Raw genomic sequence first — 27044 nt, 5'->3', positions numbered from 1 at the left:
CAACATATGAATGTGTTCTTCTGTAATGTAAATTGTGCTCATGCCATGTTGTCGAGTTTGCGCTATATAATATTGCAAGGAAAAATAAAGTAGGGAAACTCGAGTTCACACACTACTGACCGTGCACTCTTAAGTGCATCAGCAGTGCACTGTCAATCGGAGCGTTTTACAGGCCTGTCACAGATAAGTAATGCTATCAAAACGAAATCCTACAAAACAATATACTACTGGCCGGCAGCAATTCATACCCGGACAACGTCGAGACGGGCTGCTAGTAGATATTATATAATGGTTTAATTAACAACAGTTCAAACCCAGACCCAATTGCCATCTTCCCGCAGAACATCTGCACCTCCTCCCATTCCGTGTCTTCTGCGGGGCCTTAGTATTTCACCCACTTAGTTTCACTTGCTCTATTGTGCCTGGAATAATAATATTCTGTATCTTATATATGAACTATTCTGCTGTTTTAGGCAGCGACACAGATCGAACTCTGCTCTAAACCTGGGAGTAGTGCTGTATAGTCTCATTCTGAGTAGTTGTGTTAATCTGAAATTCTCGACTGTCATGGAAGCCATCTGGATACATCTGTGTGCATGAAATTGCTGGTGTATCTACAATTATTTAACTTTTTTATTTACTGAAATAACACCTTGTCTTCTCTGCTTGCTATTATGCCTTTCTTCATATTATCTGATCCGTTTTTTCTTCTTATTGTAGTTGCCACCTTGGAGGAGCAAAAAACATCCCTAGGGAAGGAACTAGCTTCTCTGGCTCAAGCTCATGCGAAGGTAGGCATCCTAATATTCTAGACTGAGGTGGTCAAAAAAGATAAAACAAGAAAGAAGATGAGGCTAAGGAACTATCAAGTGTTAAGAGATAGAAATGGTAAATGGGGAGTAACCAAAACTGCAGGTTTTGTTTGGTGGCTATAAACCACTGTACAGGAGGTATATGAAAATGGAGTGAAAAAAGATTTGAAGAAGAAAATGTTACAGAAAGGGTATTTATTTTGAAGGTCTTATATAGCGCGAACATGACTCTTGCGGGTATCAGAGCACTTTACAAGTAAGGTAGTTAAACAAAAGAGACAATGTAAAAAAGAAACATAGTATTTCGAGACAAAGACTTATGTTACAGCTGGTTGTTCTAAGAGTCCGAAATAATGTTCAAGTAAATTTCGTCATGAGAAGAGATTTAACTTCTTTTTTGAAGGAGGCAGTTGATGGGTTGAGTCTGATTTCTGGGGGTAGTGCATTCCAAATCCTTGGAGCAATTCCAGAGAAGGCGTAATTATATGTTTTCTTCTTGGCAAATCTTTGAGGCTTCAAAAGAAGGTTGTTGGTGCTCCTGGAGGATCGGTTTCCACATGAGAGCTCCAGTGTCTGGCCCAGGTACCTCCGGGTGTTGTGATGTAGGGCTTTGTGCGTCATGCAATCGATTTTTAGTTGAATTCTTGCTTTGAGGGTTAGCCAGTTGAGCGCTTTGAAGTCGGGGGAAATGTGGCAATGTCTTTTGCAACCTGTGATGAGCCTGGCCGCTGAGTTAAGTGATGCTCTTAGCGGGGCAGTTGTCGATCTAGGTAGTCCACAGAGAGTTGCACTGCCATAATCTAGTCTGGGAATTACTGGTGCTTGGACTGCCAGTTTGAAGTCATTTGCTGGGAGGAAGTGTTTTAATTTTCTCAGGGTGTGCATCTGAAAGGTTGCTCCTTTTGCTGCAGCACCAATATGTTTTTGCATGTTTTTAGTTACTGTCCAGAGTTATTCCCAGTAATTTTGCTGGATCCATTATAAGAAGTTGGCAGTTGAGCACTGTAAGATGTTTAAGCCATTCTTGTATCATTCTTGTATGATGGCCGTTTGGTTAAACGCCAATGAAGACTTGCACGCTATAACTTGTTGCTACTTGCAGATTTAAGGATATTTCAGTCTACTGTGAACTTATACGATTGGTGAAGAAATTGTAAGTTCGCTAACAGTTCGTTATGCTGCAACTTGAATTGAAGAAACTTGGTTTATTGAGGTTAGTGTTACACTTGATGTCAAGACCATAGGCTCTAAGGATAGTACTGTTAGTGCCCTGATGACGTCTTTGGCTAACCGCCAAATAGACCAAACACGTGTTGGCAATCTTGTGGCTTGAATAACATATATCAAGAGGATTGGATATTAAGGATGTTTTGATCTTGGAATAAACAAGAAGAAATTATTACAAACGGAGACTTGTATTCTTTTATATGCATTTATTTCATGCGTTTTTTGCTCTGCCTTTCAACTGTCAACTTGTAGATTTAGATTGAGAGCTTGGATGTCATCCAGAGAGTTTATCTTTAAATATAGTAGTGTCATCAGCGTACATGTGAAAGTGGATATTTGATGAGTTGAGGATCTCAGTGAGTGGCTCCATGAATAAGTTGAACAATGTAGGTGAGAGGGAGAAGCCCTGCGGGACTCCTAATGTGACTAGGACGGTCCTGGACAGGGATTGGTTGACCTTGAACCTTTTGGGATCTATTTTGTAGGAAAGAGGTTAACCAATTTTGGACTGACCCTGATAGGCCCATTCTGTGTTGCAAGAGATCTAGTAGATTATCATGTTTGACGTTGTCAAATGGCGAAGATAAGTCAAGTAGGATAAGTAGGCAGGCTTCTTTCTGATCTAGTATTTTTAGTGCATCCTCTACTATGTGGGTCATGGCCGACTCTATACTATACCCTGCCCGGAAGCAAGAATTAAATTTATTCAGCAGGTGGAAGTTGGTGATGTGGTTGTCTAACTGGCCGAGAACACATTTTTCTAGGAGTTTAGCCAGAGTTAGGATGTTGGAAATTGGTCTGTAGTTATTTAGGTACGCGGGGTCCATCGTAGTTTTTTTCAAGGTGAGGGAAACTTGTCCCGATTTGAGAATATCAGGAATAACTGCTTGGACTAAGGAAGCATTGATGATCTTTGTCCAAAGTGGTATTCGCACCGGTATGAGATCTTTGAGGTAGTTAGCAGGGAGGGGGGTCAGAGCAGTGGTTGGAGGGGTTCATGGACGTGAGTGCTTTCAGGATTGTTTCTTCGATGTAGGTTGTGAAAGAAGCCCAGGAGGTGTTGTTTTTGAGGGAGAGCTTAGCTGTGCAGGTGTTTGGGGTTGCTGGAGTGTGAGATGGCGTATCCTTATGAGTGTCAATCTGAGCTAATGAGGCCTAAAGTAGGTCAGTTTTCAGGAGTTCCGTCTTTCTCGTGAAGAGGGAAGAAAATTCTTCGCAGCTGGGTGGCGAACATTGACCATCTTGGGGAGGGTGAGCTACGCCAAGAGATTGAGTTTTGACTAGTTCAAATAGTTTATTGGGTCGGTTCTTGGCTTGATCTAGCTGATTTTTGAAAAAGTTTGCTTTTGAGTGTCTGATCTTTCTATAGTACGAGTTTCTGGAGGTGCTGAGCATTTTAAGGTTATTGACATTTTGTTATTGCAAGAATGTTTATCCTTTTTATATGTCTGTGTCAATGCCTGGTGCCATGGTAGGTGCTTCAGCGAGTTTTAATTCGTAAGTTGAATCTTTCTTAGGGAGATTCTTTCTATCATTCAGTTGAGTAAAATCTGCACTGTAGATGATTAGTCAATCAGGGAGACACCTCAAGAGGTGGAGGGATCTGCATCGAAAGATCAATGTGACTAGGACTGAGAGCAGATTAGCTGGGTGACCTCTTGTGAGGCAGACACGAGTGTAGTTCTGTGAGGAGGATGTTGTGTTTTTAGTGGCAGGTGAATGCCTGTAAAACAACACTCTGCAGTCCTGAGACTTTTTTCAAGGTCTCTGCAGTCAAGGTATGGTGAGAACAGAGCTGCTGACTGCGTTACCCATAATGTTTAACAACGTACATTACTCTTACTTCAATGCCGTGATCACTATTTTTCACAGTACTGTAAACCCTGTGCCTGTCTGTTAACAAATGTCATTTTCTCAGATGGTGACGACTTACAAGGAGTTGAAGTACCAGAGATCAACCTCTTTGGAAGCTGCTCGGCAGTCTGGACGTACCACGCCATTGCACAACAGGTCTGTGCATTCAGGAAATAAATATTAAGACCGAATGGGTACCGCATATTTAGGGGTGCAATCTCAAGGCAAATAGTGGACTCGTGTGAAATGGGGTGGAGGGGGGGGGGGTGGCTTTCTAAAGACCCATATGGCGTTTGAAGATTTGTAAAGAGTTAGGGTTTCTTGGTCTCCGGGAAAGTTGGACGGTAGTTTTAAGGGTGGTGGAAGATCTGGGAATAGAGCTTTAGGCCTGTCAATTGCACATGAACGTTTGGCCAGTAAAGTGAGGTTAGTTGGTAAGGAAGCACAGCGGATGCGAATGTTTCTTTGCTACAATTTTTTTTAAAAGATGCTTGTAAAAGAATTGTCATAGTTCCCATAGGTAGGTCATTATCGATGGATGTGACTGCCAGATGCTGGAGGGGTTTCAGGCTGGTAGCATGGCTGTCAGAGGGGTTCTGCTAAAAATGTTTCTTTTTCTTAAACATAAGAATTAATTTTCTTAACTCTGAAATCAGTGATGACCTTAGTCGGTAATTTTGAGACTTGAACCTGGAGGAATTGAACTGTTCGTTTAGAGCATGACATAAAGTAGATTTTTTTTAAATAATGACTTTACTGTAGTTCTGGTTGTGTGTGGTCATCTGGTAAGGAATGGCCTTCGAGTTTGAGACATTCATTAACTTCTTTCTCATAGGAAGTAAATCAAAACGTTATTTTAGTTGTTTCTGACCATGTGAGCGCTTGGGTGCATCTAGTACATTGATAAACGTGCTTTTGGGGTATGTCACTTTCTGGCTAGGAGGCTTTCAAGAGCCAATCCCATTAAAGACCGTGTTAAAAAACAACTCTGACAGGCTTTCTCTTTCAGTCCTAACTGGCTAAAAACCTGCTGACCTGTCAAAATTAAGCAGGTCGGATTTTGGATTGGAAGAGGCGTTTTGTTTACATGAAATGCACCCTGACATTTCTTTAAAGACAGATATTCTAAAAGGTTGGCTCTGTCAGGTTTTCATCAATGTCTACAATGTAACATTATTATTTAGAAACAGAGCATGGCTGATACTTTTGGAGCACCTGCTCTGACCTGCATAGTGCTTTTTTGTCGGCGGGATTACGCGCAGGGTCACGTGAGGATGTGCTCTACATTTGATAAGAGTGGCATGTTCGGTGCCGTTCTCCTTTTTTATTCCGCTCTCTTTTATTACCAGTCCGATTGTTAAAAGCCTCCACACGATTCACAAACCTAAATTCATACAGTGATGCAGCTACGATCTGGGTCAAACTGTGCCTGGTTCAAGAGTTTGACATGGTTACAGGGGTGCCTCCTCCATCTGAACGGAGAAGAGTTGCCCCACAAGCCCCAGAACTTTATTACCATTTTATTTTTCAGCAACCCGTCTCAAACTAAGGGTAAGGATGAGGCGGGCCAGTGCTGCCCAGTGGCAGTAGCCGGGAGCTGAGCGCTTTAAAATGCACATCTTTTATGTGCGTTTTAATGTTCTCTAACCTAGCTGTCTTGAGACAGCTGGGATAGAGAAAGCGCAGGCCTCCAGCGCTCTTAGGAGCGCTGGGAGAGCCTGCTTTATTCAATTCTGGTGCAGCTTGAATGATGCGACAGCAGCGGCGGGATTGGGTAGTGCAGTTTCTTGCTTCCTGAGCTTCAGAAGACACCCAACGGAGGGCCTTGGTGCTGAAAGTTAGGTTACTCTAGTCTATTTTATATTTTATTCATTTCTTTATGTCCTCCCGCCCCACCACACAAGTTCCAAGTGCCACTGGTTTATTGACATCAAGTTGTTACGCCCTCTCCCTTCAGGCATGTCAGTTATTATTCATTTATTTTTGCCGGTCACGGTCTATTGATATTTTAATTTTTGTCTGCCATGACTGCTTCGTGCTCCATTTATAAAGATGAATTTCTTGATTAGCAATTCAGCGAACAAACAAGAGGGTGGTTTGTGGTTAGACACAGGCTGTTTAAATGAATCTCTATTCAAATATTGTTTTTAAATAGCCTATGATATTCTAAGAAGATATTTCAGATTGCATTTTTTAAAGTACTTCTTCAGGTCTTTACTAGCCCTTTACTTTGCCACCTAAGTCATTTAAGCATTGATGGTGCCTTTCATTTGGGCCTTGTGCTCTGCCGAACGTTGTATGCTTGGGATGAAGATATTGGTCACATGAATAGCACATTATGCTAAGGTTGCCTGGGCAACACCAGACCACAGGGAAGTCAACACGCACACCATGAAAACCACTCTTCATGCACCCCGTTCTACAGATAAGCGGTTGTGCTTGCTTGGCATGTTCGCCAGACATGTTTGCTTGGCGGTTACTGTTAGGGTGACCAACTGGCATGGGTGCAAATTCAGGACGGGGAGTGTAAAAATTCAGGACAAAACTTCAGGACAAACGGTACGTTTTACAGACACATCAAAGGAGGTTGTGCAATAGTACATAAGTAATCCCATCTTTATCCAAACATATTCATCCATTTGCAAACCAATCCATCATGTATCCTTCCATCCATCATTTCACTCATCCATCCCTCCACCCTTTCACCTTATCCATCCGTACACTCATCCATCCAGCCATTTCCCTTTCACCCATCCAGCCTTCCTTTCACTTACTCATCCCATTTCACTTTCACCCAGTCACTCATCCTTCCACCCATTCACCTTTTCAGCCATCCATCCATCCTCCCTTTCTCTTGCCATTGGCCCTTTCACTTAGCCTACCTTCCTTCCATCCATCCATCCATCCTTCTACTCATCCACTTATGAATCCATCCATTGATCCTATAACTTAGCCATCCTTTCACTCAGCCATCCACCCTTTCATTCGCCGATCATCCACCCTTTCACTCGCCGATCATCCACCCTTTCACTCATCCATCCATCCATCCTTTCGCTCATTTTCCATCTTTTCACCCTTTCATTCATCTATTCACCCTTTCACTAATCCATCCACCCATCCCTTCACTTACTCACTTCCCCACCTTTTCATATTAATTATGAGCTGAGCCTTTATCTGCAGAGTTCCATACAGAAGAGGCCCATCGAGTATTTCACCCTTGCTGTAGTTCATTAAGCAAGGGGTAGGGTGGGGTTGAGGTTCACTATGCCCCAATAGGTCCCAAAGGCGCGATCTACTGGCTCCACCAGTGCTTGTTTTCTTTTGCTTCTAGCATGTGCTTACTTGCTGTCTCCCCCTCGCTGCTGTCTGCTTCCACCTTCGCACCCAATACCACCCTGTGCTGTGCTTCTTCCCTCATCCCGCTCAGCTTTTTTTTTTAAAGAGGTTGCTACTGCCACTCATTGCTGCTGCTCATTGATGACTTTTGGTTGCTACTCGGACCTCCCTCCCCCTTGTATTGCTCCCCATACTCCATCATGCTGCTTTTTATTTAATTTCCACTTCTGAGGTCCTCTGCCCTCCCCATTTATCTCCACCACAACATGATGCCTCCTTAACCTCTTCACTGTTCTCAGTTGTGGCTGCAGCAGTTGACTTGGGTATTGTCATGCTTTTATAATGCACATTTTCCCACTCTTTCAAGATGCCCGCCACGTTGGGTGACTCAATGACATTCGTTTAATACTTTTAAAATTATTTTCTGTAGTTTTAGCATGGACTGACTTAGCCGGTGCCAGCGCATTACAAAAGCATGTATTCACGACCAGCATGCATTGTCAAAGTGAACCCCATTGCCTTTGCCAATGCTTGTTAACTTCTTTCAGAGCAGCTGCACTCTTCTATCTTCGTCCTCTTACGGATGTGCCTCGCAGGGGGCCGACATGTGACGCTCGGTCTGCATTCTTGATACGTCAGTAGTTTTGTTATGTTCTCTCTGGGACTCAGCCTGTGTTGATTGTGAGGGCATAGTCCGTCTGTTTATTACATTCTTTACAAGGAGTCGTGCAAGTCTGTCAAAGGAGCTATTTAAAGCCTACACTTTTGAGCCTTGTAATCAGTGCTATGTCTTACACAATATTTTACACATGTTTTATACACTCTGACAGAAATATTATTAGCTATCAGATTTTGTTCTCTGTTTACAGACCCGGGAAGGAGAAAGAGCCAACTTGGCCTCTTGTAATTTTAGCTTGTGACGTTCTTGTTGTACACCGACCTCTGCAGAAGCCTCAATAACTTACTGAGCCGTGCTACCAGTATTACCTTTCTAAGCCGTGCTACCAGTATTAACTTTCTGAGCCGTGCTACCAGCATTAACTTTCTGAGCCGTGCTACCAGCATTAACTTTCTGAGCCGTGCTACCAGCATTAACTTACTGAACCGTGCTACTGGCATTAACTTACTGAGCCGTGCTACCGGCATTAACTTACTGAGCCGTGCTACCGGCATTAACTTTCTGAGCCGTGCTACCGGCATTAACTTTCTGAGCCGTGCTACCGGCATTAACTTTCTGAGCCGTGCTACCGGCATTAACTTACTGAGCCGTGCTACCAGCATTAACTTACTGAGCCGTGCTACCAGCATTAACTTACTGAGCCGTGCTACCAGCATTAACTTACTGAGCCGTGCTACCAGCATTAACTTTCTGAGCCGTGCTGCCAGCATTAACTTTCTGAGCCGTGCTGCCAGCATTAACTTACTGAGCCGTGCTACCAGCATTAACTTACTGAGCCGTGCTACCAGCATTAACTTTGAGCCGTGCTACCAGCATTAACTTTCTGAGCCGTGCTACCAGCATTAACTTTCTGAGCCGTGCTACCAGCATTAACTTTCTGAGCCGTGCTACCAGCATTAACTTACTGAGCCGTGCTACCGGCATTTCCCTTTTTTGAGCTTTGGTGGAGGGCGAGAGTCCTAAATGTGATAGAGTATATCCACTGTGCGCATAGGCTACCTGGCTTCCTTAAAACGTTAAGTGTATGTAATGTTTTGATGTATTTGTTGTTTCTAACTTACACTTGGAGTTCTTTCCTCTGAGGTGATGTGAGTTGTGGTTCGGGGCTCGTGTGCCATAAAATGATAGATGATCTAGAGTCAGTTTAGGAGTGAAAAAGAGGGAGCTGCAAGCATGCCCGGATTGCAGCCGTAGCCTCTGTCTAACCATTCTGGGCGAGGAGCATTCTGATGGTATTTACTCGTTACAGATGAGTGTCAGAGTCCCATGGTCACGACTGGGTGTGCAGATCCTCAGGGACCAGAGAAAATAAGACAAGCACGTGGCAATTCACAGATCAAGGGGTTGTAGTCTAATGCTCAAACTTGTGCATTGAGAAACTAGTTCCATCACCAGACATTTTTTTATTTGATTTTGCTCGGAGCAACAGACCAACATCTAATTTGGAATAGCTTGCATGATTTGAACCCTTGTACTCTGGCTCAACTCCTGTCTTGTGTATCTATCCGTTTAATACTATTCAACACACAAACCACACCTATTTGGAAGTAAAGACTAGTTAGGTCAACTGTTAGATCTGGGGGTCTCTAGTGGCAGAGGTAAGTACCTTTGTCCAAATAGGGACCCTTACTTCTAGTCAGGGTAAAGGGTCACACACTGTAGATAACCCCTGCTCACCCCCTAGGTAGCTTGGCACGAGCAGGCAGGCTGATCCCCAAGGCAATGTGTAGGGTAGTTGCACTAAACACATACAATAATCCCAGAATGCACCACAAACTGACACCACACAGGTAAGTATATCAAAAATATATCTTTTTCTAGTTTAGGTAGTTTAGCAAAAATAAATGCAGTACACAATCTCTTTGTATTTCTGTAAGGTTGCACTATTTTCTAGGAAGTCTTTATGAAATTTGGTTCTCAATCTCTCTGGGATCAGAATTGATCGTAGTAGGCTGGAAGTCTTAAAAGCAGTGTTCAATAATCGTATCTGGCGCTGTGTGCACGAAGCGCTTTCAGCGCGTTTACACCCGGAGCCTCTTTAAACAGGAAACACCCCCCTTCGGCTTAAATACCTGACAGGCGCGGAGACGGCAGGCCGGGTATTACTCACACGGCTCCCTTAGTGTGTCATGATGCAGACGTGAAGGCGGCAGGCCGGGGAAGGTTCATACGGCTCCCTCTGCGTCTTGCGGCGATGCTCTCTTGGCGCTGACCAATCCGGGCGCGGCTCCGTAGACGAGCCCCTCGTGACATCACAGTGTTGCTCTCGAGCCGGCCAATCAGCTTGCGACTTTCAGGGCGAGCCTCCGGCAGCCCGCCAATGACAGTGCGGCACCACGGAAGAGCTTCTCGCTGCCAACCAATCCCTGCGCGGCGTTGCTGAGGGGGCTCGCCGCTCTGAGCCAATCAGGGTTATGCTCCTTCGGTCTTCCTTCGGCGGCCCCGGTACAGGACGGCAAGACTCCCTGGATGATTCAGGCCCCGGTCAGCGGCGGTGTAAGTGGCACGGCGATTTCAGAGTGGGCAAAGGCCGGTAGAGTGCTTGTGAAGCCACCAACTCTTTTTAGGTGACCGGCCACAAGGGGAGGCACGATGATCCTCCGGTCTTTTACACGGATGTGCCGATAAGCACACTGATCAGCTGGCGCGGCCCACAGTGAAAAACTCATGCACCAAGTATTAAAGAGAGCACTATCTCCACAGCGTCTTGCAATTTCTTGGGGAACCTTTTGACCCTGGGTTCTGGGACAGCTCTTCTCAGGCCCTTGGAGATTCTTAAAGACACAGCACACAGCAAAGTCTTGAGGTCAAGCAGGCAAGGGTCACAGCACACAGCAAAGTCCCCTTCTCTCCTTCAGTTGAGCAGCAAAACAGGTCAGCCCCAGAGCACACAGCAAGGGCAGTCTTCCTTAGTTTCTTCAGCGGTTCTTCTTCTGCAGAGGTTCCTCTTGATTGTAGAATCTGAAAATCTGTTGTCAGGGGTCCTTCTCTTATACCCCTAAAAGTCTTTGTGCAAGTGGGTCCTGAGTCCGGTCTAAACCAGTTCTGGGTGTTGCTTGAGTACTTTGTTTTCCTGGTTTCTTCCTTCTTTTTAGAGTGAGGGGCAGAGTCGTCAGCCGCCCAGCAGGAGATGGAGCCAGCATTGTGGCAGGCAGGAACAGCCCTATTCAATCCCAGGTGCTATCCCCTCCCACCACTCTAGTTGCAAATGCAGTCATTCGGCCTAGGGCTGACTCCGACAACCTCCTGGGGGCTCCCCAGCCCCTGTCACCCTCAAACCAGACAGTCAATCCACAAGCAGGCCAAGGCACACCGAAAGGTCAGACAAGAGATCAACCCCTTTCTAAAAGTACTGTTCTCAAACACAGAATTTAAAAACAACCTTTCCTAAAAGATGTGTTATTAAATTCTGAGTTCAGGGATATCAATCACTTATGTCCTATCTTGTTCCTATGGGAAGATAGGCTGGTAGCCATTGGGACCCGTCTCCCCCATGTTAGTCTATGGAGCAAGATAACCTTGCAGCAGTGATCACATAAAATAGCTGCTGTTCACTACCAGAGCATGTTACCTGCACTAGTACATGCTCTATCTTTCATATACACTGCACCCTGCCCAAGGGGGTACCTTGAGCCTTCCATAGGGGTGACCAATGTGCACAAAAAGGGAAGGTTTAGGCCTAGCCAGTGGAGACACTGACCGGGAGGACATGCCAGTTCACTGACTGCACACAGGCACTGCGGTGGCAGGCCCGAGACACCATTTTAGGGCTACTCATGTGGGTGGCACAATCAGCGCTGCAGGCCCACTAGTAGCATCTGTCATCACCAGCCATGGCACACCCAGTGCACTTTACTAGGGACTTCGTGGTGATACAAATATGCCAATCAGGTACATCCAATCAATATGATAATTTCCATAGGGAACACTTACACTCTGGCACTGATCAGCAGTGGCAGAGTGTTCAAAGCATCTAAACCAGCAAAAACTAAATCCAGCACAGCATCGAAAATACAGGAGGCAGAGGCAAAAAGATAGGGGAAAACAACGCCAAGGGTGTCACGTCTAACATCAACAGTTTAAATTCTAGCTGCTCACTCGCAGACTGCCTGTCAATTTTTATTCATGGCGAGAAACCTGATGAAGTAACAGTCTTTTAGTCCTCGTCGGGTGTGATCCAGGACCTAGTCATGGGTAGGGTGAACCACAACCACGTTTATTGTGCCATTATGATGGCCTTGAACTGCGAGTGGCAAGTCTTGTGCCGAGGACCACACTCCCCTTCCCCACTGAAATCTCACACCACTTGTTCAGTCTGCTGTCAGGCAACCAAAGTTGAGCAGCTTCTGTCTATCCACATCCTGGGAGGGGAAGCCCCTTTATCCTTCTGGCTTTGGTACTTACCACCAAGCCACCCTTCGAGTAAATGTCCCAAGGAGGCTCCCACCAAAATTCTCTTCTGTATATTTTTTTTACTCTCATCCGTCGGTTCTCAAAGCCCCTCCGATGTTTTCCCAGAATTTTTCTTGGACCTTGTCTGTTAACTGTATCCTGTACCCTGTTTATTATTCCGACTTTCTCAGGTTGATCAAACATGACTGATGAATTAAAAAATCTTGAGCTTGAAAATGTACTGACTATGTTCAGTTTGTACCTCAAGCTCTGTACCGTGCTATGCCCACCTCTGTCATCCTTTGTATTAACTCATACCAAAAGAAGGTCGCCCTAACTATTATCCCTGAGACCTCTAAGTCATGTGTAATCCTAACTGCAGCCGAGGGGTGAAGGACATCCGGTGGTGAGGTTACTATCACAGCCCTCTCCATTGTTTGCACGAGTTGCCGCCACTTCATTCCAGGGGCGCTGTACCTTTCGATAGTTGTGTTCCCATAAACAGTACTCCATCCTGGGTAGCGCGGTGAAAACAATATCATGCCCTGGCTACATACGTGTGGTCAACCAGTCACACCTTGCTCGATATTACCTGCCCTGTACTGTTTGAAACTGGCACAGTATACCTCAACACCACCAACAATCGGAGGATAAGTCATTTGGGGAGGTACAGGTGGAACAGCATAGTTTCTCTATATTATTTAAAGCTTTATGAAGTCTTAGTATTGCCATCTGCTCACTGCCATTACCCTCTTGCTGCATACCTATCTGCGCTACTGTTGTCACCGCCCCAATGAGAAATGAGTGTAAGCCGATTTGGTGTGACTGCACCCTGTCCCTGCTAGTGCCTTACACGTTACTGGCATAAACTGGAATTAGATGAGATATGAACCGTTCGCATGAACGAACAAAGGCTGCACCCCCCCTGAGGCAGATTATCATGTACATCTTCAACAGACAAACTGGCCACTTTTAGTGGTCGTTTAAGCTTATTAACTTGACTTTTGGGCTCTTGCCCAACTGATCTGTCTTGGTCAACTCAACTCAACCACCACATCATTCATTGCTAGGACTCCTATTTGTAAGAATACGCCTCCCACTACATCCTTTACAGGTGCCACCGGTTCTCTCACTTTCAGTACTTCAGGTAATGCTTAGGCAAAAGCAGTCTTGAACAGCATATCTTCAAACTCTGAAGCTGTCCCTGCTCCGCGGCAGCCAAAAATACACCCTGCTTCTCTAAATCTGCCAGAAGGTGGTCCTCTTTCTTCACTTGAGCCCTTTACAGCCTTTAATGGCTGTTTTTATGTACTGGGAACTGCTGGCATCGTGACCCACTTCTAGTTTTGGTATATGGGTCACTGTCGCTAGGTGTGCCTGAGAATTGTACTACTTTTGTGCATGAGCTCACCCTATAAAGCTCTCGACTGCTGTTGCGTTGCTTAATGCGGCTCTAAAATCACATGTGCTTGTCACTTTCTTCATGCTCCCCAAATCACTGCTGTATTTCTTTGCTGTCCCTGGAGATAGTGCTTGCTCTATTAGTTGGGACAGTTTGGTTTGCCAGGTTCTATAACTCTTCTGGGATCGGGGTCATAGTTGGTTTTACTTGGGGGGGGGGGGGGGGGGGGGGGGGGGGCTGGATCTCTGAACTTGTCCATTTGGAAGCGAGAAAGCGCATTGAGAGTAGCTCAAAGAAAGTGATAGCCGTCCTTCTGCTTTGTACCAGATGCGCATTAATATTGCTTCAAAACCCTAGCTGCCTGCTGTGTCTGTGAAGAGTTCAGTTTGCCTTAATGTCACCCATCTCTCGCTCCAGAATATTTTGGCATTAATGTGTGTAGGAACTGGGTTCACCAGCCCCCCGAGGGTAGCCTGGCTCGAAGCTTAGGTGTTAAGCGACTACACAGCACACACATCCACTGAGACTATTATTATTATTATTATTATGTTTCTTATATAGCGCCAGAATCGACCCCCGAAGGGGTATCTCCGCGCTTGCCTTGGGAACCCGTCCTGGCTTTTCCCTGTGAGATAGCCCCTACAGGGCATCCCCAAGGTGAAAGCCAGGTATCCCGCCGCGGGGGGGGGGGGCGTTGTGGAGATTAAGCAAGCTTAATGCCCAGAGTTGCAGAGTGTGAACCCATGATTAGGTCAGGCACCGAAGCGAGAATTATCGAGTCCATGGACATTTGAGCTCAAGACCCTGCCGCGTCGGGAATTGAACCCTGGTCCCAGGTCTGACCTCTGCTTCAGGGTCTGCCTGCTCTAACCAGTGAGCCACACTTCTCCACTAATAAGTGCACGCAAAGACTGTGCTTTGAAGCGGCAGAGCTGGGGTAGGAAGCTCTGTATAAAAATGAGGTATTATAGTATATGTTTGTTTAGTGGTAAGGCAGCCGTGCTATATAGGACAGGATCAAAACCTGCCTCAACTCATTGTGGCCCATACAGTATCTATCCAAGGCTTGTGGGTGTTTTATCCTGGCATACAATGACCAGATCTCTGTAGCTCTTTCACCCTCATAATTCCCATACAGGAGGGTTTGTGTCTCATGTTCATAACTACGTTTTGTGAAGCCTTTGATGTTCCGTTATGTAGTATTATATGTGTCTTTCATAGATTCACATGCCTGAATCATTCCCCGTCGTCGAGACTGGAGTCTCCGGTACATAGAAAAGTAATGTCCTATAGACTTGCCTTAGTAGCTTATCTATGTCCTTTTGTAAAAAGGACCAAACTCCAGAAGGTAGCCAATCAGCTACCACCTCCCTCTAGAACCTTCCTGTCAGGAGCCTCAGTCTCTCAGATTTTGTACCGCACGTTGTGCTAGGGCAGGTGTCTCCAAACCGGTCCTGGAGGGCCGGATCCATGCCAGATTTTTAAAATTACTACATGTATCTCAATGGGGTTATTCAAAAAATCTGGCATGCATCCGGCCCTCCAGGACCGGTTTGGAGACCCATGTGCTAGGGAGTCTCCACCTGAGCTCTCCTCAGGTTTCCTAGTTTAATCTCTTTTCTTCTCAGAAATTGGATATTTCCTTCTTAAATACACCATGGCTGATCAACAGAAGAAGGGTCTCTTCAGGGCTTGCTCTTCTTGTGGTAAGAAGAGGCTCCACGTCGATGATAAGCATGGAACCTGCTTATACTGTCTTTATTCAGACCATTCTCCTAAAGAGTGTAGAATTTCTAGAACTTTCTCTACAAAAACACTAAAGGACAGAGAAGGCCGGCTGCTCCTCTGGTTGAACAGGCTGAAAACCAGAGACGACCTGGAGTCTTCAGTGGACGGTGAAATTGCTTCAGTTTCTTCTAAATTACCCTTGAAGAGGCCAAGGGTTGCTTTCCCTAGCCCTACAGACGTTCCTCCTAAAAAGACTGTCAAAAAGTCTTCTGAGGCAAGATCTACAACGTCTGACAAGGATCTTCCTGCCTTCAGGAAGCCTGCGCCGTCGACGACTATTTCGTCGACGCTTACCTCAACGGTGAAGAAGACTGTGTCTACAGTCTATGTTTCTACATCGACGACGACGGTGTCGACGACGATGGCGTCGTCCGCATTCTCATCGACGACAACTACACCATCGTCAACGGCGGGTAAGTCTGTGTCGTCGATTATCCTCATTTCAAAGCCCTCGACGAAGATCCCGTCGACGACTACATCAGCGTCGACGACTAAGCCAAAACCGTCGACGCCGTCGACGAAGACACCCTCTTCGACCGGCGTGCCGTCGTCTAAGGCACCGACGACGGTGAAGACATCATCGACGACGAAGACATCGTCGACGAGCGCCCCATCAACGACTGGGCTGTCGACGAAGGTACCATCTAAGAGGATACCGTCGACGAAAACACCATCGACGACGAGGAAGACCTCGTCGACTAGCGCACCATCAACGACTGACCGTCGACGAAAACATCATCGGCGACTAATGAAACTCAGTCGACGACGACACCATCGACGACGCCATCGTCGACGCTATGGAAACAATCAGATTTGATTTCTCCGTTGTCAGCTGCCAGTCAGCCGCCTACGAAAAAAAAGGGAACACAACAACCAATAACCCCTGACTTAACGTCTCCAAGTAGGGTGCAAAAGTTACCCCCGTCACGTCTATTGCAGGACGAGGAATCAGACGACGATCAGTACGGACAGGCCACCAGTCCTTCAGATCTCATAGTAAAGTGCCAAAGCACCGATTAAGAGGGCGATGAGGTGGTTTCTACTGAAGAGACTGAACATTTGCATGTCCAGATGGAGGTTACACCTATGGTATGCCTTCCGGTGTCTATAGTTTCAGACTTACGGTTCTTGATCCAAGACAACAAGCAGCGCTTTCCTGAACCAACCACTGCCCCATCAATGGAAGCAAATCCAGTTACATCTGGACCGACACCATCCTCACGATCTAGACTATCACCTTTGGTGATCCGTCAGGAAAGAGAGCCAGTGCACAATGTCCTGTCTTCTGACAAAGAAGTCGAAGGACCAGAAGAGGTAGAGGTTCGGGACGACCAGTCCGACCACAGGGACGATGAGGACTACATCGGTCCATCTCCGGCCACACCAGAACCCACTACCTCGGACTCACCGCCAGTGGACATTGGCGGATTTCAGAATTTAGTGGAGAGAGCGGCCACGAGATTCCATATGACAATGGAATCCCATGAAACAGACTGCTTCCTATATGATTTTAAAGACCCGGTTAGGAAAACGACCAGATCAATTCCTATCATTGCGCACATATGGGAACAGGGAAAACAGCTCATGCAGACACCAGCCTCGGTCTCTGCAGTAGTTCCACGGCTGGACAAGAGGTATAAGGCACCATCAACAGCACCAGCCTGCCTTACTGGGCATCCCAAGCCAGATTCTGTGGTTACCCAGGCAGCACAAAAGAACTCTAGGAATCCGGCATCTCCATTGTCCGCTCCACCGGACAAGGAGGGCAGGAAGCTTGACAGTATTGGCAAACGCTTTTCCAACACGTCGGCCATGACTGTTAAAGTGGCTAATTCCATTGCGCTACTAGGCCGCTACAATAGGCAATTGTCGGAGGATATTGCCCCGTATCGGACGGAGCTACAAGATGATTTGAAAGAGGAATTTCAATCACTCCTTAAGGAGGGCCAAACATCGGCATCGGAAATTATCGATTGTGCCGTAGACGTGGCAATGACCGGCTTCAGACAGCTAGCAAGGGCCGCGGTCTTGCGAAGGCAGGGGTGGCTAAAGGCTACATCCTTTTGCCAAGAGGTCCAAACTAAGGTACTGGACATGCCCTACGACGGCCAGCACCTTTTTGGGTAGAAAATCGATGAGGCCTGCAAACGATCAAAAAAGATACGGACACGGCATGAGCGCTGGGCACATTGCAGTTTAAGAACCAGTCCTTTCGAGGGAGCAGAGGTAGAGGTCAATCCTCTTACAGAGGTTCTTATCAGAGCAAATGCTCATACTCCTATAACCAAGGCAGATCGCAATATCAACAGCAACAGCAGCAACAAGGTCGCCAGACCTCATATGGAAGATTCAACTACAGGGGAAAAAAACCAAAGGAAAACCACTGGCGGATGCCAATGACCTTTTCCAACAGCCAGTCCGTCCACAATCTCATTTTTTCAAACTTGGAGGAAAACTGACACACTTCCTCGACAATTGTAGATCAATTACAACGGATCGGTGGGTGCTCCAATTGATCCAATTCGGACATTCGTTGGAATTCAATTCAATTCCCCCGACAACTCCTCCTTGCAAGCTTCAACACAGGCGTTTACGATTACTCCTTCAAGAGGTCGCTTCAATGTTAAAGAAAGGAGCGATGGAGCGAGTACCAACAGCTCACAGAGGAAAGGGATTCTATTCCCGCTTCTTTCTAATACAAAAGAAAGGGAAGAAATGGAGGCCCATCCTAGACCTCAGGGCACTCAACACATTCTTGAAGAGTCAATTGTTCCGTATGGTGACTATCCAGGAGATCTTGGGGTCATTAGAGGAAGGAAACTTTATGACGTCTTTAGACCTGCAAGATGCATATTTCCACATCCCTATTCACAAAGGCCACAGGAAATTCCTCATATTCGCAGTGGCAGGTCAGCACTATCAATTCTGTGTCCTCCCATTCGGCCTCAAGTCGGCACCCAGGATTTTCACCAAGTGTCTCTCCCCAGTGGCAGCCTTCCTACGACAGCAGGGACACCGTCTTCCCATACCTGGACGACTGGCTGGTAAAAGCACCATCTATAAAAGGCGCAATCAAGTCCTCCAGCGCCTGTCTCAATCTTTTCCAGCAACTGGGTCTGACGCTCAATCACGAGAAGTCAACCTTACAGCCCTCCCGAGTTCTTACCTTTCTCGGGGCGACTTTGGATACGGAATGTTCAAAAGCATTCCCATCCCAGGAAATGAAGCACAAGATTATCACTCTGGCCACCGCAGTGGCCTCGAGAAAAACTTTGCCGGTCCGTACTTTCAAGACCCTCCTGGGGATGATGTCCTCCTGTATTCTGCTTATTCCACACTGTCTGCTCAGAATGCGCCATCTACAGGAGGCCTTGACCAGGCAATGGACTCAGAGCACAGGCTCTTTCGAGGATCGCATTGTGATAACTCAGCAAATGACCAAGGCCTTGCTATGGTGGAGGTTGTCCAAAAACCTCTCGCAAGGGCTACCATTCCTGCTGCCTGCAGCTCCACACGTGATCACTACGGATGCCTCCCTAGAGGGTTGCAGAGCGGTCCTTTAAGAGTTGCGGATCAGCGGCAAGTGGACGGACCAGCAAAAGCAGCTCCGTATCAACCTCCTAGAGCTGAGGGCAGTTTTTCTATCTCTGCAGGCTTTCCTACCGCGCATCAAGAACTCCCCAGTGCTTGTCAGGACCGACAACACTACGACAATGCACTACTTGAACAAACAGGGAGGAACGCGTTCGCTCACACTATCTCGCAAATCGCAGAAAATCTGGAACTGGCTTGTGCTCCACAGTATCACGCTGTCAGCGGAGTATGCCCCTGGCAAGGACAACGTCATAGCAGATGCTCTAAGCAGACAGAGATCGCTGTCCCACGAATGGGAGCTAGAACAAGAAGTGCTGGATCATATCTTTTCGGAATGGCATCCCCAGCTCCCTCTCTTCCATTTTTTGTGTGCTGAGCAGGCGGCTGGCTGTTCATGGTGCCAAACTCCAGGTATAGTCAAATTCTTACACTGGTTCCAACGCCTATGGCTCTTCAGTGTGACGGGCACAGTGCCTACATCTGTCTTCCCTGACTGCCCATTGGTCCTTATGTTTGGCGTCTCTGCATATCATTGATTGGCGCTTTGTGTGCCTTACTTGAACTTTGCAACCCTAGCATTTGTTTGCTGGTTTGCACACTTTACTAGGTGGTGGAGGGGTAGGAACAGCACCCGAACTTTACTTTCTACCAGTGTTTTCATTTTATGCGCGCCCATCATCCGTGGCCTGGGCTGTATCACATACTGGCCCACTTAGCCCCGCTTTGTGGACTGGCCCCTACTGTTCTCTAAGGAGAGGTTGTCAATTTATACAAATGATCGATTTGTCTCCCTTTCCAGACACACGCAATCATCCAATAAGAGTAATATGACATAGTCCTATTCTGTTATGAATACCCGTCTGCACATTACCATGGGAGTGTGCATCTGATATTGGGCAAGACCAAGCAAATAAAGTAATTCTCCCTTTGTTTTCCCTTGTGTCTAATAAGCCAGAGCTGTACATACTTTCATGTGTCATCTTCATATCAACTTAATCCGAACACTGAAGACTTTCTACACATGGAGTGCTGCATGTTATTACCACTAAATACTCTGCCACTACAAAGGCTACAGGATTCTATTACAGGATCGGAGGCTTCAGATTATGCTTCTCAATCTTTACTGCAAAACACAGCAGCCTATGAAAATGCATATTTTAATGAATAACATTACAACAAAACTATATTTCCCATGATGCACACATGTATAGGCACGCCCCCACAGTCCATAAGAACCCTCTGCGTGCTGCCATCTTCCTCTTTCTTTTTTTGTAAAATTTTTATTTTGTAGTTTGCAAGTGAAACTGAAAGAGGGGACGGGTATAGAGCAAGAGGACCAAAGAGAGAAAGAAAAGGAGAACAGGCGACAGGTCGCTACAAATCCCCACACAGGGGGAGCAATGAGTGGGGAGGAAAAAGTCCGCAAAGGAAGGGGTAGCAGAACTCCAAAGTCCACACTCGAACGCCAGGGGTCGGCAAGGCAACAGAGGCGCGGGCAGGAAGGCCAGCCCAGCATAGCGTCCAACGTATGCCAGGGGTCCAACAGTAGAGGCAGTGTCCCTGTGCAGGGGGAGCAGTCCCAGCCCCAATCATGATGCTATTGTCTATCCCCAAAAGCAAAGGCAGTCGCAAAGACGAAAACAAGAAGTAACTTCCCCAACTACCCCCCCCCCCCTTGTCCCTCCCCAACATTCACCACCCCCCCAGTGGTGGCGACATCAAGCACGCTATCCATCTCAGTCACTCTCGCAATCAAATCTGGAAAAGATGAAGGGTCTGCAGTGCAGATGGACACACTGCTGAAGGAAGGCCTCGGGACAGAAATCTCACAAGCGGGCCCCAATTATGCATGAAGTTCTTGAAATTACCCAAGAAAATGTCAGAGAGACGTTCCATGCTCAACAATCGCCACAATCGGGCATGCCACAAGGAGACAGCAGGAGCAGACTGGGTCTTCCAGGCAGCCGCCAAGGTCATCTTAGCCGCACCGAGACACAGCCACATGATACACTTATCCGCTCTAGTCTGATGTTCGAGCAGTGGGTCCCTAAGGCCTAGTAGAACGAAAGCCATGGAATCAGGGAGAGGATAACCCAAAATATCCTTTATGTGGGAGAGAATCTCGGCCCAAAACGGCTTAATGGAGGGGCATTCCCACCATATATGGCTAAAGTCTCCCAGCATCCCACAGCCTCGCCAGCACCTATCTGAAGCCGTCGGGAATATGCGGCGCAATTTAGAAGGATAGAGGTACCAATCAAAGAGGAGTTTCATATGGGCCTCCCTAAGGTCATTGGAGTGGTTATGCGCTGTCACGTCCCGCCACAGGCCCCGCCACTCACAATCAGAGATGTCCCTTCCTAACGTAGACTCCCAATGGTCCTGATATCGCGGTCTCGGAGACACAGTAGTATCTAGTAACAACTTATATAAGAAAGAGATCGCTCCTTTCATGGTGGAGGTGCGCAGGAGGAAGGATTCAAATGTCGTCAGGGGCCTGGTGGCGGCATCGACCACTGAGGGCGACGTCGCCCAGTGCAGGAGCTGGAGATGCCTGAATCGCTCCGTTGGCAGAACTCCGTAGTCCCTCATACAGTTGTGGAAAGTGAGGGGTTCGGTGCCATGGAACAGGTGGGTGAGGGCCCTACAGCCACCCTCCCTCTAAGCTTCAAAGGGACCCTCCGTCAAAGCCGGGGGGAAGGCCGGGTTAAAATGAATCGGAGTGAATGGGGACAGGAATGTGGTCCAGCGGTCGTCGCCACTCACCGTATCCCAGACCTTCAATACCGTGCTCGTGGGAGTGCTAATATATGCGTTTCTGGGCCGGTCCGCCTTAGGCTTCCAGGCCAGATCCCAGACAGAGCGGCCCGCGACACTCCGATCCATGTGGAGCCAGTGCTTCTCCGAAAGTTGTTGGGACCACTCCACCAGAACTCTCAATTGGGCAGCTTTGTAATACAATTGCATGTCCGGGAAACCCACCCCCCCCTCCAAGCGAGGGCGCCGTAGGACCGCAAATGGAAGTCGCGCACGGCCACCCTGCCAGACATACCTCAGCATCACGGTCTTCAGCCGGCGAAAGTAGACCATCCCTACCGGGATAGGTAGAGCCTGAAAAAGGTACAAAAGCCTGGGAAGAAGAACCATCTTGAGTGCATGGATCCTGCCGAGCCAGGAGATGAATTTAGGCTTCCACTGCTCCAGTTCAGCCCGAATCGATGTCAACATCGGGGGGAAGTTGGCCTGGAACAGGGCACCTATGGTGGAAGTCAGTCGCACCCCCAGGTAAAGCAAGGACGAGGACGCCCAAGCAAGCGAAGTAAGCATCCGGGTCTGATACACCTCCCCCGGGGACAAGGTCAGATTCAAGATATAGGACTTATCAAAGTTAACCTTGAAGCCCGCCACTGCCTCGTAAGTGGGGAGTACTGAGTGGACATGGGGTAGCGACTGCGCTGGGTCACGAATGGACAAGAGGACGTCGTCAGCAAAGAGCGAGATCTTATGCTGTTCGCCCGTAAAGGGGAGCCCCAGAATGCGCTCATTCTCCCGTATCGCCATCGCCAATGGCTCTATGCTGAGGGCGAAGAGGAGGGGCGAGAGGGGACATCCCTGGCGCGTCCCCCGGGAATGGCAAAAACTCCCGGATCTGTGGCCATTGACCAACACACGAGAGGTAGGGCTATGGTAATTTGCCTCAATCATGCGAATGAAGTGGGGCGAGAATCCGAAGGCCAACAGAGTTTGATGCAAGAACCCCCAGTCCACGCGGTCGAAGGCCTTCTCCGCATCAAGCCCTACCAGCACCGCTGGGATGTGTAACCGTTCCGCCTTTTCAATGAGGTGTACCACGCGGCGCAGATTATCATGAGTCTGCCGACCCTTGATAAAACCAGATTGGTCGGGATGAATCAAGGCAGGCAGGAGATCCTGAAGTCTGCCCGCCAAGATGGAGGAGTACAATTTAGCGTCCAGATTGAGGAGCGCTATCGGGCGGTAAGACGTACAGGAAGTAGGGTCCTTCCCCGGCTTGGGGATTATAGTAATCAGCGCTTCGGCCATGGAATCCGTGGTCCTACCATCAGTCGCCATTGCATTAAAGAGGGAGACTAAGTAATCACAAATGTCAGAGGCGAACGTCTTGTAGAAAAGGGCCGTGTAGCCGTCAGGCCCAGGGGCCTTGCGCAACTTCAGGGCCTTGATGGCGTCCAGGACTTCCTCTCGAGTGATGGGGGAGGACAGTAGGTCATTCCACGCACTAGAGACTTTTGGGAGAGGGAGCCCTTCCAGGAATGTGGATTGAGCCTCCGAGTCAAGAGCGTCACTCGAGTAAAGCGCTGCATAGAAGCGACCAAAGATGGCCGCCTTGTCCGCGTCCCTGTGTTGAACAGAGCCCGCGTGATCATGCACTCCTCCTATGTAATCCCGTTCGCGCTTGTCCCGAAGTTGCCGGGCAAGATGGCGCCCAATCTTATTGCCCTGGGAGTAGGAGGTACGCCGGAGACGTAGAAGAGTAAATTCCGCACTGTTGTTATAATGGGCCCTCAATTTGCCGCGCACCGCCGTCAGGGGCCGTAAAGTCACCCTGGAGGGGTTCGCCTTGTGGGCCTGTTCTAAAGTGGCAAGTTCGTATTCAAGAGCCTCCCACTCCTCGCGCCGCAGTTTGTTCAGGTGTGCGTTGAGAGCGAGGCAAGTGCCCCTTAATGAGGCCTTACACGCGTCCCACGTGGTATATACCGAGGTGTCCGAAGGAGGATTGAGGTGAAAGAAATCACCGATAGCTTTGCGTAAGGCCTTACAGGACTGGTCGTCCCTCACTAGGGCCGCTGGGAAATACCACTTGCGCCAACCGTCCCCCCCGGGAGCCCAGTGCAAGCCCAGAACGACCAGGCTGTGATCGGACAGGGAGAGTGGAAAAATATTAGACAATTGTATATCCCCCCGGAGAGCCTGGCCAACCAAGACATAGTCAATGCGGGAGTACAGGCGATGAACATTAGAGAAAAAAGTATAGTCCCTAGTCTGCGGATGGACAAAGCGCCAACTGTCTACCAGCCCCATCCACAAGTGTCCCTCCACAAAGTCTCCCGTTTTGTCCAGCAAGCCCTGCAGAAAACCATTCTGACCCGCATTCGGGGCATACACCACAACAAAGGTACAGAGGCGGCCGTGCAACATCCCCTTCACCATTAGCCATCGGCCCTCTCTGTCAACATTCACTCCTAGGGGCTGAAAATGGAGGGAAGCTCGGAAGAGAAGGGCCACCCCCTTATGCTTCGTGGCCGCAGACGCCCTGTAGATAAGAGGGAACTGTCTATGGCGGAGCCTCAGCTCGTCCTTCCTAGCCAGGTGGGTCTCCTGAAGGGCGACCACATCCAAGTGATGGTCCACAACGTACTTCCAGAGCTTCTGCCTCTTCTGTGGGGAGTTGAGGCCTTTCACATTCCAAGTTCTAATGCTAATAGTCATAACGGGGAACTAAAACTCCACGCCATGCATACGTACGGGCAGCCACACAGTTCAGTCCGAACCCCGACACACACCGGGCCCCAACCTGTTTACAACATGCAGTCAAAAAGACCCAGAGGGAAGGGTCGAGCCACAGACACATCCAGGGGGGTCACCCTGCCACTCTCCGAGAGTTCCAGAATAGCTACCATCTTCCTCTTTCTTTACTGCTGAGTTAAGTGCACCTAATTACTTGGTCCCTCACTCTGCTTTGCATGGGGATTGTGGGCTATATGATAAATGATTTTGGGTTATGACAATCGCTATATTTAATGCTCTTTATGGTGCCTTAGCTTACTTGTATTTCTATTGTGCCGTGAACCACGATCTGGAGCTCTTTGAAGCTTCGCTCCGCTACACCTTTACTGAGCGCTCCCCTGACATTGCGGGCGGAGCGGAGGCTTCCGTTCCCGCCTTCGATTCTCACGGTCCCTGACCGGCAGCGAGGCGGCCGCAATCTCCCAGTGGAGTCCCGGTTACCGGCAGCACTCTTAGAGCTCGCGTTGGGCATCCCTTGTAGCCCTCCCACGCAAACAGGCCGGGTGGCTCACGGCTGACGCGCGCGCCCAAAACGCGACCAATTTGGGCTGGTTTTTGGGCGGATTTGGTCTCGTTTGGGCTGCACGCCTCGGCACGATTTCCTTGGCATACTTTGAACGCTTTATTCGGGCGTTTTCACACCGGCGACCTCTCTGTTCAAGCGCCTCGCAAAAGGTTTGAAAATACTGGCCATAGAGCGAGCATATGCTCTTTATACTAGTCAATTGGCCCAGGTCACTGACCTATCTGACTACAGCTTTGCTGAGGGGGTCTAGGTGATCATTGTTTGAAATTGTGTGCTGTGGGCTGACCCCCCCCCCCCCATTACCCTCCTGGTGGTGGTTGTATAGGACATGATTCCTAATACCTTATATTTCTTTATTCCACTTTAATTATGGATGACTGTGTTCCGGACCCTTGAAAAATATTATGAGGAGGAGTAAGTTGGTTACGGACAGCAGGAGGCTGTTTTGGAAGATAACCTTGTCGAAGCTTTGGATGCTTCCGTCCAAGCTTCAGTAAATAAAGCTATGGAGACTAAAGTCCCTCAAACTGTGCAGCAAGCACTAGCTGTAGCACTGCGCCCTATTAGGAAACAACTCAAGGGTTTTGCTAAACGTCATGGCTATGACAGGAAACAGCTGAAGAAGTCTGAGGCTTCTACATCCGGCACAAGCTCAAGTAATCCGAAACAATGGCCACATTCACAGGCCCTTTCCACGCTGCCTGCTAGTGGGTCGACAGAACACGCCTATGCAGGAGGTAGTCAGACAGCTACGCCTAAGGTTCAGGTTGATACCGACACTACTACCACTAACACTGACACCGACACTGACACTTCGGAGGAGCCTCCTACACCAAAGAAGGCTAGGATTAGTGCCTCGGGATCCAGTCCTCGGACTGGATCCCGCCTCCCGCGGTTTCGGATTATCTTCACGAAAATTTGAGGAAGGGATTCTCTAGAGAGGTACGGAATCGACTCATATCGGAGTGTCCCAGACCGGAGTTGCCGGACAAGGTAGCGGAGACGCCTGAAATCGACGCTAGCATGCTCACATTCCTAAAGAAATTTTCAAAGGATCCCAAACGTTGCCTAGACCGTGTGTGGCGCGGTTGTCAAGACAAGATGCTGGACGTTGTGGGACCTTTGGCCAAGATTTTGGAAATGGCACTGGCGGCTAAAGAAAGCGTATTGCCTATCGATCCGGAAATTCTGGCTGGCTGGACCCAGCGAGCTATTTGCCTCATAGGAAACAAATTGTGCGATCTCGTCGGAGAGGCGAAAGTCCCTGTTGATAAGAATGGACAGCAACCTCACTGAATTGGCGTAGATGGGACCAGGCCCCCTGGCTGGTGGCCATCTATTTAATGACCTCTTTGTCACGGACGTTTCGAAGTATGTCGGTACATTTATCGCCCTGGATAAAGCGCAAAGCGGTATCAAAATGGCCCTTAACCAAGGTGTTTTCAATCGGGCCAGGCGAGGCGGGGCCGCTCGTCAGGCCGAGGATTTCTACAAGGTTCCCAGCGCGGCGACTACGGTCGCGGTAGAGGAGATTGGGACTCCACCCGTGGAGGTACCTTTTACCCTGCCTGCAGACGATTCAACAGAGGTCGTTTCCAGACCAGGAACAACAGGGCGAACTTCAAGAACCAACAATCCGCAGGTGAGTGTAGTAGATATGTCTCTCCTTCCTTTGGGGTCAGCACACGACATTGTAAAACACACGCGTCCTGAGTCAGGACCATCCAGTGTGGAAGACAAACAATTCAAGGCTTTCAGTTGGAGTTTTATTCTTCCCCAAGACAGTCAGTTCTCCCAGCAGGTCTCCATTTTTCCCAACAAGATCGCAATTTTATAGACTAAGAAATTGCAGACATGCTACAGAAGCGCGCGATTGCTCAATGCCAA

The 27044-nt window shown here is 48.1% G+C and overlaps 1 protein-coding gene across 4 annotated transcripts in view; it reads left to right on the top strand.

Annotated features, from left to right (window-relative positions):
• The window catches only part of LOC147701782 (C-Jun-amino-terminal kinase-interacting protein 4-like), an 861003-nt gene that overhangs the window by 188737 nt on the left and 645222 nt on the right, over window positions 1-27044 (top strand). For all 4 annotated transcript variants that reach the window (XM_086930413.1, XM_086930411.1, XM_086930412.1 and 1 more), the window contains exons 4-5: window positions 721-791; window positions 3958-4049. In XM_086930413.1, the coding sequence (XP_086786539.1) occupies window positions 721-791; window positions 3958-4049 (163 nt within the window). The remainder of the gene's footprint in view (window positions 1-720; window positions 792-3957; window positions 4050-27044) is intronic.

The sequence above is a fragment of the Lissotriton vulgaris genome, chromosome 7 (assembly GCF_964263255.1).
Source record: "Lissotriton vulgaris chromosome 7, aLisVul1.2, whole genome shotgun sequence".
NCBI lineage: Eukaryota > Metazoa > Chordata > Amphibia > Caudata > Salamandridae > Lissotriton > Lissotriton vulgaris.
Note: the sequence above shows the minus strand (reverse complement) of the source record. Positions and strands in the feature narration are given on the sequence as shown.